Genomic DNA, 16,769 nt, shown 5'->3' with positions numbered 1-16,769 from the left:
GAAAATATATAGTTTTTTTTCTAAAATATGAATTATTAGACTATTTTTATTTAAAAATAAAAGTTTCATAAATTTTGAATATTTGGAAGATCTAAATTTTTTGCTGGTACTTAAAAGTATCGTTGGGTTGCACGAACCTGCCGTTGAAATAAATAATAAGTAGATATTGTTTCTAGTTTTAAAAATTGAATATTTCAAATTATTTATTTATTTTAATCGCAATAGAAAATAGCTAATCAACTCCAAATTCAAAAATACGTACATATAACCAAATATAAACTGCGAAATAAAAAAGTTTTTACAATAGAACATAATAAAAAAACATCAATGTTCAGACAGCGTACCACAAGAAGAAATAGATGGTACTTATGAGTCTCGTTGTTTTAAAAATACAAAACAATTTTTAATTGCGCCAATGATAGATTTTTCTCTAAAATTTTTTGTATTTCAATAAAATACTTAAAAGTTCATTTTTTACCAAAACAAGAGTTCTTAAAAATGTCAATTGCTTTTCAAAGTAACTATTGTCGTCAAAAATTATTAATAATTTATAATTACGGCACTTAGAATCAATAAAAAACAAGATTAGTGACAATATTTTGATTTTTTAAATTTCATTAGGGCCCTTAAAATCTTAACATAAAAGTGGTTTTTATTCTATATTTCCTGTAACATAAAAGATTTATCGTTGGACTTGAATTAAAACTTATGAAGGTGGCCAAAATTTTCCCCTCTATTATGTATATCGGTATCGGCCGATAAACGATAATTTATCGGCAAAATTTTGTGTTTGTATTACCAACATTGTTTATCGGTAAATTTTATCGGAGTCGGGAAAGCTTTTTTTCCCTGTATAGGAAACGTATTAGCTGGTATTATGAAAACGATAAATTGTCGGGTTTTCACCGATTTAAAAGCGGGTACAAATTTTTAGACGACAGATTTTTTTTTTGTAAAATCTTCATTTTATCAAGGAAACTGGTGTAATTAATTGCTTTTTTAAAATGTAAGCATTTTTTCTAAATTATTTTCTTTCAAAATGTTATTCATATATTTTATTTAGGAGTAAAATCGTAAGCAACAAAAACCAAATTGCGCGGTTAGTAGAAAAAATGGAAGAGGACTTAAACCTGGCAAGGAATGATAATCTGAAATTCTGGATAAACCTAAAAAATGTGTACATATTATATAAATAATAAAATAAAATAGGTACATAAACATACATTTTGTTGTCTAAATCCAATGGATTAGTTGAATCTCTTATATGTCGTCTTTGAATAGCTTGCGTTTCTTCACTTACTACCGTTTCTTCACTTTCAAAATATAATGCACGTGACATTTTCCCGATATATGTATACTTTTATTTTACAAATTTAACAGAAAATAATTTTCTTACTACAACTTTTTAGCACATCAAAACCAAATTCAAAATAGTTTTAAAAATTTTTTGAAAATAACTTTTGAAAGAAAACAAATGTCATTAGAAAAAAAAACATTTTCTCCAATTTACAAAAACAAAAATTTGTATGAAAAAGCTTCTTTTAATCGGTTGAAATATTTTTATCGGTATCGGTTCATAATACAGAAGAAACCCAAAACCGATGAGAACTGCCGATAATATATCGGCCGATACCGATGTTCATAATAGAGGGGTTTGTAACAAAAAACTTTCGTTTCTGAAACTCTCATGAAAAATTGTAGGGATAAAAAGAAATTGTGTTTTCCCAAAGTTCGAAAGCAGGGTATTCCGAAAGTACATAAAATACAAAATCAAGTAATATTTTGCTTTCAAGCCCTTTAGTAGTCGTTTCAGAAACTCTTCATTTGAGGCCCCTATCTTTTTCGGAAGGGAAGTTTTAAGTAAAAAAGCTTAGACAAAAAAAAACTTTACATTTTCGATGCCCTAACCAATGATATATAATACTGTTATCTTTACTGAATCTCCCTGTAGAATAGAAAAAATAATGAGAATAATTCACTACCAACATATTCTTAGCGACTATATAAATTAAAACTTAAAACGAATTGCGCTATAAATGCCAAATCGTATTTGCTATTATAAATGTATTTCATTATCAACATTTTGAGTACAATTTTGAGAATAAAAACTGCTTGTTTCCTTTCAACATTTATTTTATTTTCGTATAAATATATATTATGCAACGCTAGTTTCATATGTATATAATAAAGTATACAAAAATAAGAGATTTAAAAATGGTATTCTTTATTTTTAAAATCTATTTCATATAAGCTTAAATGTTCTCCTATTTTTGCTCTAAGGTTACAAATAAGTGAAAATTAGAATAATAAAATTTGTTAGGATAAAATCGCTTTTGTAAACTAAAAAAAAAAAAAAACGAAACAAAAAAATTGTAAGGTGGGTAGAAGTATTTTATCGTACACTTCCATGTTACATGAAAAGATAGACGAAATGAATTTTAATATATTTTTCGAAATGTTTGTTGTTTTTTCCATTAAATTTAATCATTTACTGTTGATTTGGACCTACATTCTGTGGTCCACTTCTTCTTGGGCCTCCTCGTCTTCTAAAATTCCTTCTGAATCCTCCACCACCTCTTCCCCTTGGAGGACCACCTCTTGATTGTGGAGATGGACCACCTGCTTGTTGAAATCCTCCCCCACTATTTTGTCTAAAATTATTATTTCTTGGGAAAAAGCGTCGTGGACCTCCTCCACGTTGTCCATTACCACCACGTTGCCTTGGTGGACCACTATTTTGTTGCGGGGGCGGTTGTTGTCCACCATTCATACTCCCATCATTATTCTCAGATCTTTCCATACGTCTTCCAAAATTTTTATAACCTAAACCAAAACCTCTACCGCGTCCACCACCCCTACCGCGACCTCTTCCAAAACCTCTTCCAAAACCACCACGATTACTTCCACGTTGTCTTAATGGCCCCCTTTGTTGACCATCGTAACCTGAACCATCTGGACCTTCATTACCCGATTGACTCCCACTGCCACCTCCTCCCCTCTGAACACTTGATCGACCGCGACCTTTTTTAAACGAACGGCGGAACCGATGTTTATCAGCAGCAAATTGACTACCTTTTACATTTTCTCCATTTGGACCTGTTACATTTGCAGCCTCATATCCTTGTTTTCCTGAAAAATAAACAGTTTTATTAAACATTACAAATCTTCAAACTAAAAAAAATGTACATATATTGGATTTATTGTGAAATTTGTGAAAAAGTAAATACCAAATGTAATGCAAGACATGTCAAGAAATTAACATTTCGCATGGAGTCAAAAGAAATATGGCTTTCAATAAACCAATTTTTTAGAATTTTTTCAATTTTATTTATGTACTTATCTATTTAGTTTCTGTATAACTTGTTTTCTTTCCAGATCGTGGAATATGTACGTTTTTTGATTAGGTTCGTATTTTTTTTTTTTGATCCAAAGATATCAAGGATTTCTTCCAAATAGGAGCATGTTTAATAAATAAAGTTTTGAAATTCTTCTTAATTCCTATTTGGGTTCTTACCGGTTATATACTAAGCATACTTATTAATTTATTTAAAAATACGTTCGAAATATATAGCTGTAAGTACTTATGCTTTCAAATATACTGTACTCGTTTGTTTATAATACATATTTTGTTCTTTTCACCTTTTCCTCGACATTTAAGAAAATGCTTTGGAAATTTAGGAAAACTGACATTTTCAAAAAACAGAATATATATTTCGGTTTCTGGATTGTAAAATGGTCGTTCACAAAAAAAAAAAAAAAAATCTCATGACTTCCAAAGAGAAAATGTAAACATGTAAAATATAGAAAACAAGGAGTTAAAACCTGTAATCCAAAATAAATTGTTATATTTTTTTGCTAAAAATATAAAAAGAAAAGTATTTTTTTTTTTAAACAAGTAAAATTACCCAGGTTTCACAAGCAAAAGACAAGATATTAATAAGTAGGTTAAAAATTGAAAAACTGATTTAGACGGTATTGTTCAACTTCGTGTAGCAAAAAATTTGTTTAGAAAACTGAAATATTTTGAAGCTGAAATAACCCACATTGAGGCTAATATCTAATAACCCACTTACTTGAGGCTAATAACCCACATACAACTTTTGTGATTTTATTTGTGATAAGTTAATTTTTTTAAAATGGTTGACATACAGTTAGCGTACGTTCGGCACTACTTTTAATGAAAACTTAGTTATCCACGTCCACAAAAGAAATGTTTAACATAAATGTTTTAAATCAGATAGCTTAAGATTCTTAAATTTAAAGTATTTCATCCAAATAATGTGGAATTTTGATGTTTTAATTTTTATTTTGTATTTTTTTTTGCGGTCAAGTGGAGATGACATCAAAGCTTAAATTGGAGCGTGTGTTTCTATAATTGGCGGCTCCAGATGGGCGTCTATTTTGCAGTAAGCGGCGTGCTTTATAAATGTGCATCCAAACTCTACAACTTTAAAAATATGTAATGTCGAAAAAAAGGGATTTGTAACGCCAGGTGGAAGACCAATTGATCTAGAAAATCCACTCTCTTCGGAGATCGACCCCATGGATTCCGGGAGGGGGCAGGGGGGGGGGGGGGGCAACATTGCTTTCCTATAATATTTCCTGCCGGAGTAATTTAACACCAAGAACTCTTAACAACAAGTTACGGGCGCGTATCGGACTCAGCCAACAATATTGAAAACGGGGCTAATGCAACAATCTCGCCCATTTCGAATCTGAACCTAGATACTTTAAAGAGGTCCAGAAATCTACTTGAGGAAGAAAATAAAAAGCGTCGCCAAAAAATAATTTTACGGAGCAAATTCTTCTTACTGTGAGAAAAGAAATAAGCGAAATCAAGATTCAGAAATGGAAGAGAAAACACCATGTAAAAAGAGAAAAACTAAATCATCCCCTGAAGTGGTTACTGTTCAGCAACCAATTGCAAAGTATCAACCAAATGTACCTAGTTTGCTATTGGATACCCGTTCACAGACCACCTCCTGTTAATATTGTGGGGATTACTGATTACTTCAAGCTGGGCAAATTGCTGATAATTGTCACAACAAACTATAAGATAACTGTATCGGCTAACAACGTATTCAAAGTTAACACTGAAAGCCCTCTAAGTTATCGCACTTTAGTTAAAAAGCTAGAAGAACTTAAGTTAGGAAGTTTCATATGAAGATAAAAATGATAGACCGATTAAAGTCTATTAAAGTGTATGGGATTACATTGGTCGTATGCAGAAAATGATATATCAATGATCTTCTTCAACAAGGTTTTGAAGTCAAACATCCAACTAATATCATAAAAAGGAGAGGTCAGAAAATGACATGGGAGAAATTGTCGTCCACAACAAAAAAATTATCCTTGTTCATGCTAACAGTCGATAAAAAATCCGGATACTCAAAAAATATATAACATCCAATCGATCCTAAACCTAAAAGTGAAAATTGAGACAGTAAAGGAAAAAGACAAAAGTTATACCACAGTGTACAAGATGCCAGGAATTCAATCACACCAAATCCTACTGCAAAAAAAATCCCAGGAGTTGTAAAATGTTGTGCAAATCATCTTACTTTTGCATGCAACAAAAGCCGAAATACTCCACCAAAATGTTCCAACTGTAATGGAGATCATCCTGCCTACTATAGAGGATGTGAAATTACTAAGGAACACCAACGCAGAAGGACACCAAATTCAAGACAAAAATCTTTAACTCCTTCTGGAGCTTTTCCCATATCCAAGGCTAGACCAAAGAATACGAATGCGCCTGTGACACCTCAAATAATTGAGAAAAAAACAGTTACAGAAACCCACTTTACAAAAAAAAAATCACGTAGAAATAAAAGATTATAAGTGTTATAACGCAGTTCGCCCAAATAATAAAGCTAAGGCAAGTCAATTCTTGTCAAAAGTAATACATCAGACGTGTAAGTGTTGAAAAGCAAACGAAGCAAGTGAATTCGGTCAAAATTAATATTAATAAAATAAAAAATTGAGGATCTCCTCCGCCTACTGTCCCCCAAGAAACAATTTAAAAATAGGTGACTATAGATCAATGCTGAAGGACATGGGTGAAAAGCAATTTTAATGCTAAAAATACTTTCTGGGGATCAAGACTCACCACTCCCAAAGGTAGGGCCTTATATGAAGCAGCAGCTGGATTGGGTTGTGCTTTCCACTCTACGGGTAAGCTTACCTATTAGCCGACCGACAGAAATAGAATTTCAGATCTTTTAAATTTTCTCATAAGAAGATGAGTGTCCGAGAATTACATACACGACAATGAAAGTTTCAGTTTAAACTCTGACCACTCTTCAATTATTGTTACGATCTCTGAACAAACAGATCAACCAACTGGGATTTATTTAAAAGTATACTCGAAAATGGCACCCTTGTTAACATACCTTTTAGAAATGAACACCAACTCGAGAATGAAGTCGATATATTCATTACAAACGCACAAAATTCTGCTTGTGTTATATTAAAGCTTACTTCTACTTCTTGCCCTTACTTCTAAAGGGTAAGAAATCTTCAAAAGAAAAGCACGTAAAATATGGCAAATCACAAGCTTACTACAGAACAAAAGCCGTGTTAATCAACTGGGAAATCTATAGCCAACTACATAAGAAATTTATTTGCCGATAAGGCACATGATTACTCTTTGTCGAAGGCTTCTAAAAATGTCAAAAGACCCAAATATCAAGTGGCCCAAATTAGAAAAGACGATGGGTCTTGGATAGTGAATGATGCAGATAAAGCAAATGATTTTGCATATTAAAAATTATTTTTGCATTTAAAAATCTTTGTGCTGCTACCCAAACATCAGAAGAAAACTTAACTGCAGTAAACCTAATTGCCCTATCCAAATTGCGAATATCAACATGGGCGAATTAAGAGCTGAGATCAAAATCCTAAGAAATGAAGGGTCCCCAGGACACGATTTAATAAAAGCTGAAACTGTAAAGAAATAGCAAAATGGATATTCCAGCTCGATGAATCTTAATCGTTTCATTCAAATTATACCAACAAAATGGACGAACTGATTGGGGTCCTACTTAATGGTATAGAAGTTCCATAGGCCAACGAAGCGAAGTATGCAAAATTAATGAAAGGAGCATAAAAAAGAAAAAAGCAAAATTGAAACCAAACTCAGAAAGATGTATTGGTTCCTAGGAAAACACTATGAGCTCAATATACATAATAAATTCTTGCTTTACAACCAGGTTCCTAAGCCAATACGGATTTATGGTATACAACTCTGGGACGGCACTAAAGACGGCAATATTAAAATTATTCAAACCTTTCAAAATAAAGTCTAGAGAATCATTGCTAATGCGCCATGGTACATAAGTAACGACACTACATCGAGATGCACCTATAACCCACATATCAACCCAGGAAAAAATTGCTAGATGGGAATTACTTTCTTAGTTGCAATATAAACTTTATAATAAAAAATCTGATGTGGTCAGCACATAACCGACGGCATTGTGTATTGTCTAGTTAAATGAAAGTGTTACAGAATATTATAAAAGTGTCTGTTAAATACCTCTTTCCAATTTTTAGGACATTAGGAAGCTTATAGTTAACATACCTAGAAAAATGTAAATTTGGCTCTTAGCAGAGTTTCGCTTTGTGCTACCCGAATTCCCTGAAATGCTCTCCAGTTAGTTTCGGTAACAACCAGAACTCAAATATCAAATTTCAAGAAATTCCATCAATTCGTTCTGTGGATATGGTGAAAAATGTAAAATCGGCCCGCAGATCAGTTTTCCAGCCCTGATCTTTCCAAAAAATTTATATGTTCATTGTTTTAATACGAGGAGTTCATATATTAAATTTCAATGAAATCGGTTGATTATTTCTCTTTATATACACAAAAATGTATATTTGGCCCGTAGTAAACGTCTAGTTGCCGATGCCTGATTTCTTCCGAACCATACGAATTTTTGCTGACGGTCGAACTGAGCTTATATATAAAATTTCAACTAAATCGGTTGAATATTTTCTTCAAAATGTTCAAAAATGTAAAACAGGCCCGCTAAAAAGTGCAGTTCCCGAGGCCTGATATATACCAAAAGTTGATCGATCCGTGCCATGGTGGAAACAAACTTACATATAAAATTTCATCAAAATCGGTTCAGCCGAACTTGAGATACACGCGTGCACACACAGACCGACAGACCGACAGACGGACAGACCGACAGACCGACAGGTTGCTAAAAATAGTTTATTTACACTTCCCTACTATGGAGAAGTACGTTCCCACCGAAAACTCGATATGCAAAATTTGTTGCCATCACATAACCTACCTATTGTTTACACAATACGGTTGGTAAAAATAAAGAAAGGAAATTAAAAATACAAAAACTGCAATGGTTAATTGGTCACCACTCCAAACTCAACATCAATAACAAACTCCTGATATACAAGCAAATTATCAAGCCAATTTAGACATATGGATTACAGCTGTGGGGTTGTACTAAAAAAACGAATTCTTCGTCAATACAAAATACTGCAAAACAAAGTATTAAGAAACATCGCGGGAGCATCGTGGTATGTAAGAAATGACACCATACATCGCAATTTGAAGGTGAATACCGTACATGAGGAAATTACAATTCAAGCGTAAGGAAATTACAATTCAAACGGAAACGGAGTTAAGAGAAAATGTCACGAATTAGACTTATTTTTAAACACACAAAACATTGGCATCTGTTTATTAACAGAAACTCACTGATAATATCAATAAATTCAAAGACTAGGAAACGTATTTATGCGATTCATCCAAAAAAATCAGGCTAAGGCAGGAAGGAAAGGACTATAGAAAATACAGGAAGAAAAGGACTTTTCTGGACTATAGAAAAGTTCTGGAAATGACGGTGGACTTTTAAATGGCTGTGACTTCAATTCCAAAGATGTTGGCTGGGGTTCCAGATTAATCACAACAAAGGGCAAAGAGCTAAGAGCTGCAACATTAGAGCTTGGCTGTAACTTTTATATCCAAAAAAAATTAAAGATTTATTGGATTTTTTCATATCAAAAAGAATTTGTGCAAATCTTGTCAACTTAATTCCATTCCATTCATTTTTCGGACCATTCAGCAGTCATTCTCACTCTTAACAAAAACATAATTTCAAAGCCATCAAAACCAATGTTGTCGAATAGAACAACGGACTGGTGTAGATTTAAGGAAGCGTTAACAAATTCTATTAACTTGAAAATTAAACTTCGCCCAGTAGAACAATCGGAGAAAGTAGAAAACTTTACTAATGCGATCCAACTGGCTGCTTGGAATAGCAGTAAAGAACTATCCACAAAAACTGTAGCTGATATTAGAATTTTAGTTGCTGAAAAAAGAAGAGCAAGAAAATGGTAGCAACAATCTCGAGACCCGGTAGACAAAAATACATAAATGGAAAGAAGAACCTACACAGAGTTACCTCGAAAAATTGTCCCCAAATGATAAATGAAGCAAAATCATATAGGCCTATTTTACTTATACAAATTATCGGTAAATTGTTTGGAAAAATTCTATTAAGGAGATCGAAGTCGATCATTGAAAGCAGGAAACGTTGTTCCTAACCACCAGTTTGGCTTTAGAGAAAAACATTCTACCATTGACCAGATTAGAGATCACCGTATCACAGATGTAATCGAGCAGTGCCTTGAAGAAAAGAAAATATTTCTGCTTATTTCTAGATGTATCTCAGGCCTTTGACAAGGTTTGACACGGGGGTCTGCTGCAAAAACTTAATAGTTACCTGCCAAAGCAGTATGTCAATCTTTTGGCTTCATTTTTTACCGACAAACTCTTCAAAATAAAGGTTGAGGATAAATTTTCAGAGTTGAAGAATATCGAAGCAGGCGTTTCACAAGGTAGCATCCTGGGACCTGTCCTTTACTTGCTATATACAAACAACTTACCTGCACTAGAAAATGTAGTTACAGCACCCTTAGCTGATAACATAGCGCTATTAGCTGTTGATTCTGACGCAACCGAAGCAGTAAACAAATTACAAAGAGCCAGTAATATTGTGCATGATTGGACCAAAAAGTGGAACATTAAATTAAATGAGCTCAAATCGACACATATTAATTTTAGAAATAAACATGTGAACCAATTTCAACCCATATATAATAACAATACAATTGTACTAATACAATCAACAGCAAAATATCTGGGGATGACATTAGACACAAAGCAGAGGTGGAAAGAGCACGTGAAAATAAAGAAGGTTGAGCTAAACTTAAAATAAGCTAACTTTACTGGTTATTAGGCAGACCATCCAAACTTTCACAAAAACGAAAAATACTAATATATAACCAAATGTTAAAGCCGGTATGACTATACGGCATCCAACTAGGCAAGGCCATATACAGAAAATACGTTTTCAAAATAAAGTATTAAGAGACATTGTAAATGCATTTTGATATGTTCGCAATTGCGACATACATAGAGATTTAGAGATCTTGTTAAGGACGAAATTGTATTAGCAGCAAACATCATAAAACTAGACTGCAGAATCATGTAAATGAAGAGGCTCAACGTCTTCTTGGTGATGCGCCTATTATAACGAGATTGAAGAAGGTACGAAACCGATGGACCTCGTACGCAGTTAATTTAGTAGATAATGAGAATATGTAGCGGGTACCTACATTTACACATATTAAACGAATTCGTTTTGGGAAACCACTTGGTGTGACCAAAATGTATAAAGAAACTAGATTTAAGATTTTCAAAGTTATATTGATGATTGGTTTGTAAGGACCAGTTTAAGTTTTAAAAAAAAATAAAAAAAAAGAATATCCCACAAGAAGTTTAAGTACAGAAGAAACAATACAAAACTTCGAAATTATAGCAAACTTTTGGACAAGTGAACAAGTAGTTGCAGATAAGACAGGTGCATTCACGGCGCAGACTTTTCAAGACTATTGTAAAGAACAGAACATCAAGTTGCACTTTATTAAAGCTGGTGAACCACGTGGTAACAGGCAAATTGAAACACAATTGAAACCGTAACATTGTTGACAAAACTTGTATTAGAAGACTTAGATAGATGGTATAATTATGTTAAACCAGTACAACGAGTTATAAATTCTACATACCACCGTACAATAAAAACGGCACCATTTGAATTACTTGCAGGATGTGAGATGAAAACTCATTTGGTACTGGCTAGAAAATCAGGCTTAAATTTTTATGTCCGTACCGTATCATCGCAATTAAAGAGTTCGATAGATATCAAGTACAGAAAGAAGATCATGAGTGTCCCAACATAATTGATACAAGTGCAGACAAAATGAAAATGTGGTGTAATTTAGACACAAATGATGACGAATCTTACAACGACGACGAAGAAGAACCCCAAGATGTATTAGCAGCTCAAAGGGAAGAAGAACCTCATGAAATATTATGTTCAGAAGCTGAAAATTTTCTAGGTTGGCCGAATGAGATGGCAACTCAATAGATCATAAATATTTGCTAATTCAATAGATCATAAATATTCTTTCATTTTTTATACTCATATATTCATTTCTTATACTCACTCCCTCATTTCAAGTTTATCAGTGGCCGTAAAGAAACTTAAAATTCATAAAAGTTTGTTTCTGAAATTTAAAAGTAGTATTTTGCGAATTATTCTAACTTTGTTAACAAACAAATATAGTATTTTTTAATTGGATTAACTTAGATATTTTACAAAATTTATTAAATATATTTTACGAAAATATATATTATACTCGTATATAACGTGTAATAAAATTAAAACCTATAAAATTTGTCTTCTTTATTACCACATACATACTTGAAAAATAATATGTACTATTTTAAATAACTTAACACGCTTAACTTTAAAAAGAACACTAAAATGTTATTTTAGTAACCCGTATAATGTTATTTTATAAACCCGTATTAGATATTAATAAAATTACATTACAAAAAAATCACAATTACTAATGCCCTTAGAGATGTTGTAGAAATAATATGTACTAAGGTGGAATTCTTTGAATTTTGATTTTGAATAACGACATTTTATTGCAATAATTACGATTTTTGTTAATTAATTTAGCTTTTACAATTTTACGATTAATTCAAAGTTATGCCTAGACCACTGCTTTTCTTAATATATTAAAATATTCCTTTTAATATATTGAGAGCATTCAAAGGTTTCTATTCTTTGGAAGATTAGCTTTATTTGCTGATAACTATAGTAGATTTTATGCCGAAAACGGAGTGAATCTCCTCAAAAACGACATTTATACAATTCAACTTTTTTCGAAAAACAAGAATCTCAAATTGTAAACTTTATATTGAAGAATTTAAATTTGTTCGAATGTAAGGTATTTAGAATTTAGATATTGATGCATTGATGCAAAGTCGTAATTAAGTGCTACAAATAAAATACATATTGTTCAAATAAAGACGTGGGCTATCGACAAAAGTAAAAATTAATATTTACAAATTTTGTTCTTCAAGATTCAATATTCTCACAACGTTGCCAAACTTTAAGTTTTAAGAAACTATAAGAAACTATAAACTTTAAGTGTTAAGAAACTATGTCAAATTTTTCCATACCATATCAAAACAGAACATAAATCCACATGCCCGTCAAAAGTTCAGATTTCACAACAATCATTAAACATTCAAATGACTTTAAATGATTTTGGTAATTCTATGTTGCAGTAAGAGATATAACATAATTTTATTTAAAGAACCTGGAGTTATACATAGGGAATCGAGCATTAAAGAATATCGAAAGTTTCCTATTTTTCAATAGATAGTATTACCTATTAACCAACGATGTTTTAACACGATAACAAGTTTTTTTCACTAAAATTTTATTTATATTTATTGAATCCAATTTAAAACATAATTTGATTTAGTACATATGTATGTATATTGATTTTTAAATTTTATCAGCCGTTTTATCAGTCGAAGTTAAATTGTCATCTAGAAAGGTGTACAACAAGATATTGTATTGGTTAGGGGTCGAAAATAGGAAAACTTTTGCTCTGCCAAACTTGAAGGGTTTTGTGTTTAGAGGAATTTTAACAAATTTTCACACAAGTTCAAAACTTATAACTTCCGTTCCGGAAAAAAATAGGACTTTCAAACAAACAATTTCTGAAAGGTCTAGTAAAGGACTTAAAATCAACAAGTTACTTGATTTTGTATTTTATGTACTTTCGGAATACTATTCGAGCTTTAAGAAAAATCAAATGTTCCCTTCTTTATTTCTTCAGTTTTCTCTTACCCAATAATTTCAAATGGCTATTTCAATCAAAATTAAAAATAATTGATAATTATAACGCTTAAAACAGTGCTCGAAGTGAGGAGGGATGGAGTGGGATGCCATCCCAGTACTTTTAAATAATTGGAAATCCATCCACTTAATAGGAGAGAAAAATGCGTTCCGGAACATGTTTTTCAAATTTAAGAAAATTTTCTAATGAATTTTAAAAAATTTTTTAACAAAAACTTAAATATATGTAATTTTAAATAAGACCAATTTCAAATAGTAACGTATAATTTTTTTCTATTAATGAAATTTTCGTTACTACATAGTAGTATATGCATTTCTTTGGTAACAATTTGCACAGTTTTTGATTCAATTTTTAGTTGATTTAATTTTGAATATAAATATTCTCGTTAGTTTACTTCCAAAGTTTGGTTAATTTTGTTGAGTTATTTTTTTAAAAAATAATAATAAATAATAATACTTTTTTTTTTTATTTTTTTTTTTTTTACCATCCCACCACTTTGAGTATCCCACTTCGACCACTGGCTTAAAATTAAAACAGATTTACATAAACACAATACTGCAAAACAATAACGTGAAACATACGCAATAGGCCTTTTCATAAACTCAGCATATCGCGATATATAGCGAGAACTGCGCTATATTTGTGTTCATAAACAAATGTTGCTGATCAAGTTTGTTAATAAACATTGCTAAACTATCTCAAAATTATTTTAATTTAACAATGTTTATAAACAAACTTGATTAGCAAAATTTGTTTATGAACACAATATAGCGCAATTCTCGCTATATTTCGCGATATACTGTGTATATGAAAAGCCCTAATAAAAGTAAAAATAGTGATAATTTTTTGAGATTTTACATTTCACAAATCTTGACACAGAAATTTTTTTTTCCTGAAGACTCAATTAAAACTAAAGCAGCTGTACAGAATTTCTGTAAAAACAATTTAAAGCTTCAAGAAATTCACTACATTATCGCTCTAGAGAAGACTAAAAAAAAAATTAAAAAAGAGAAAAATTTGATTAATGAAATCTATGAAATTTGAATTTTTCACATGTTTTTTAAACACATTTAACATGTTTTACTGGCAAAAGCATGAGAGATAGAGAAAAATATTATATGGGTTGACTTTTAAATCTCATTGTGATGCATTGAAAAAAAAAATAATAGCAGAAACTTTCAAGAAATTTTGAGTTTTAAAAAAAAAAAAATTCTAAATTGTGACGACTATGGCAGAGATAAATTGATTGTAAGACTAACAAGTAAAAACTTTTCGGTATAAACCGATTAAATTATACCCTACACCTTTCGTTATTGTGTAGCAATTACTCGAACTTGTGAAATCATTCTATAGAAATTTCGCGGATATATCTGACCTATAATTGGATATCCGACTGCCAAGTTTCATGAATCTGATTTTATTATTTTGCCGAATATAAAGAATTTGCTGTTGGAGTTGTATGGTATTTTATAATTGGACACATGTATACAAAATTTTATATTTAAAACTTTATTAGTTTTTGAAATATTTAAAATAAACTCTTTGAGTTGTATGGCAACTCCCGATCCCGTTGTCCGAATTAGTCCAATAACAATAGGGTTCGTCCTTGGCACAAAAGAAAAAACTCGTGAAAGTTTGGTGTCGATTGCATTATTCGTTTTTGAGTTATCGTGCGATCGGACGGACAGACGGACATGTCTAAATCGACGCAGAATTTTACACTGTGCAAGAATATATATGTAGTTATAAACTCCATACCAAAGTTAATATACCCTTCACGAAGTGCAGGGTATAAAAATAAGGAGCAATCAATTACCTGTAAGTGTACCCGATGACTGCTCTGTTGCACGTTTCCGAAGTTAGAAGCATTTATTTATATAGGGAAAAATTTGGTACCTTTTTTTCAACAGGTTGTAGCTCAAAAACAAGTGTGTCTGCACCCCTCCCCTCTTACACAATATTTTACTGGAAATTGATCAAAGAATCATCCCTGAAATAATTTACCACCTTATGCAAAATACCCTGCATACATCCATACATACATACATATGTGTGTATATAACATTATTCTTGTTTGGATTTAATTTAGCTATGTAGGTACTTTAATATAAAATATATAACTAATTTTATAAGGTGCAGTAATTAAAATCTAATAATTTATTATAAAGGCCATATTATTAAAAATTAAAGTACTCCCTAATTCATTATTAGATAATTAAAAAAATTTTTGGCATACAGTTTTCGCTAACCTGCTAACATTAACCACAAAACTATAATCCTAACCTCAAATATTATACATACATATATTCGATTTTTTCACTTAAAAATTAATAAACTATGAATGTAAAAATATTTTGAATGAAATATTGGCTATTGAAAAAAAAAATTTTTGAAAAATTCAAGTGCTGAAGTTTTTTTTAATTCCTCCAGAATATATGTGAATATACTTTTTTCTTGGTATACATATGTATTTAAATACACGAGTGAACGAAAAAAATATGCAAACCTTAATTTTAATTCTTTAAAAAATAAATCTATAGGTTTTCCACAGAAAATATTTTTCTCATTTTGACATAAAAATACATCCAAACATACATACATATATACATGTATATATGTATCTATAAATATGTATGTAAACTTACTTATGCATACATATATCAAAATTGTTTATAAAATTACAATAATTAAAGCTTTCAAAACTTTGAAACTTACCAACAACTACGTCAAATTCTACTGCCTCACCATCGCCTACCGAACGAACTGCCTTTTTCGGATTATTTTTGATAATAGCCGTTTGGTGAACAAATATATCTTCTTTTGTATCATTACGATTTATAAATCCGTAACCGCTTTTAACATTAAACCATTTAACGTTTCCACATATTTTAGTAGCTATTACCTCCTTAGGTTGATCATCATGATTTACTTGAGTTGGGCCCATTTGAGCCTCATGGTCTGGTGCATTTTCAGCCATTTTTATTTTACTAATTACTGTGGCGTATATATTCCTATGTTCAAATTTTTTTATTATTTATTTATTGATGTTTTTTTTGAGTGATTTTGATGGTATTTCACTCCCTATTTTAAATTTTTCGACAATATGATGTTAAAAAGAAAAAAAATTGTCTGATGGCTTCTTTTTCAGAACATCCTTAATATTGAAGACATTCGTATAAAAACGCAGTTGTACATAACCTTACACTTTCTGACAGACGCGCGCAGTATTGTTGAAAAAAGTGTTGCCAAACCAAAATAAATTACATAGGTTTAGAAATGTATTAATTGGTTCGTCGGTTTTGAGTTGCGATATTTCAAGTCGAAATATTTTTTCCCTTGATTGAGTGAATCCAGCTTAAAAATATCTCGATAACAAACTTATTAAGGCTAAGGCTGGCGGTGAAAAAAAAAAAATTCCGTACATTTTTAGATTCTCCTGTATTTTGTTATCAGTAGTGTTTTGCGAAAATAAAAATTTATATAAATTACTGTTGAAATATACGATATTTACTATG

At 31.1% G+C, this 16,769-nt stretch overlaps 1 protein-coding gene across 1 annotated transcript; it reads right to left on the bottom strand.

Annotated features, from left to right (window-relative positions):
- Window positions 1-2,128: 2,128 nt before the first annotated feature.
- LOC129618663 (Y-box factor homolog) lies at window positions 2,129-16,448 on the bottom strand. Its single transcript, XM_055533553.1, has 2 exons — window positions 15,970-16,448; window positions 2,129-3,129 (listed from the first exon to the last, which is right to left on the bottom strand). The coding sequence occupies exons 1-2, from the start codon at window positions 16,229-16,231 to the stop codon at window positions 2,489-2,491; spliced, it is 903 nt and encodes a 300-aa protein (XP_055389528.1). The 5' UTR covers window positions 16,232-16,448; the 3' UTR covers window positions 2,129-2,488.
- Between the last annotated feature and the right edge of the window lie 321 nt (window positions 16,449-16,769).

The sequence above is a fragment of the Condylostylus longicornis genome, unplaced genomic scaffold (genome assembly GCF_029603195.1).
Source record: "Condylostylus longicornis isolate FDR11 unplaced genomic scaffold, ASM2960319v2 ptg000010l, whole genome shotgun sequence".
Classification (NCBI taxonomy): domain Eukaryota; kingdom Metazoa; phylum Arthropoda; class Insecta; order Diptera; family Dolichopodidae; genus Condylostylus; species Condylostylus longicornis.
This window is presented reverse-complemented; position numbering and strand designations above follow the sequence as displayed.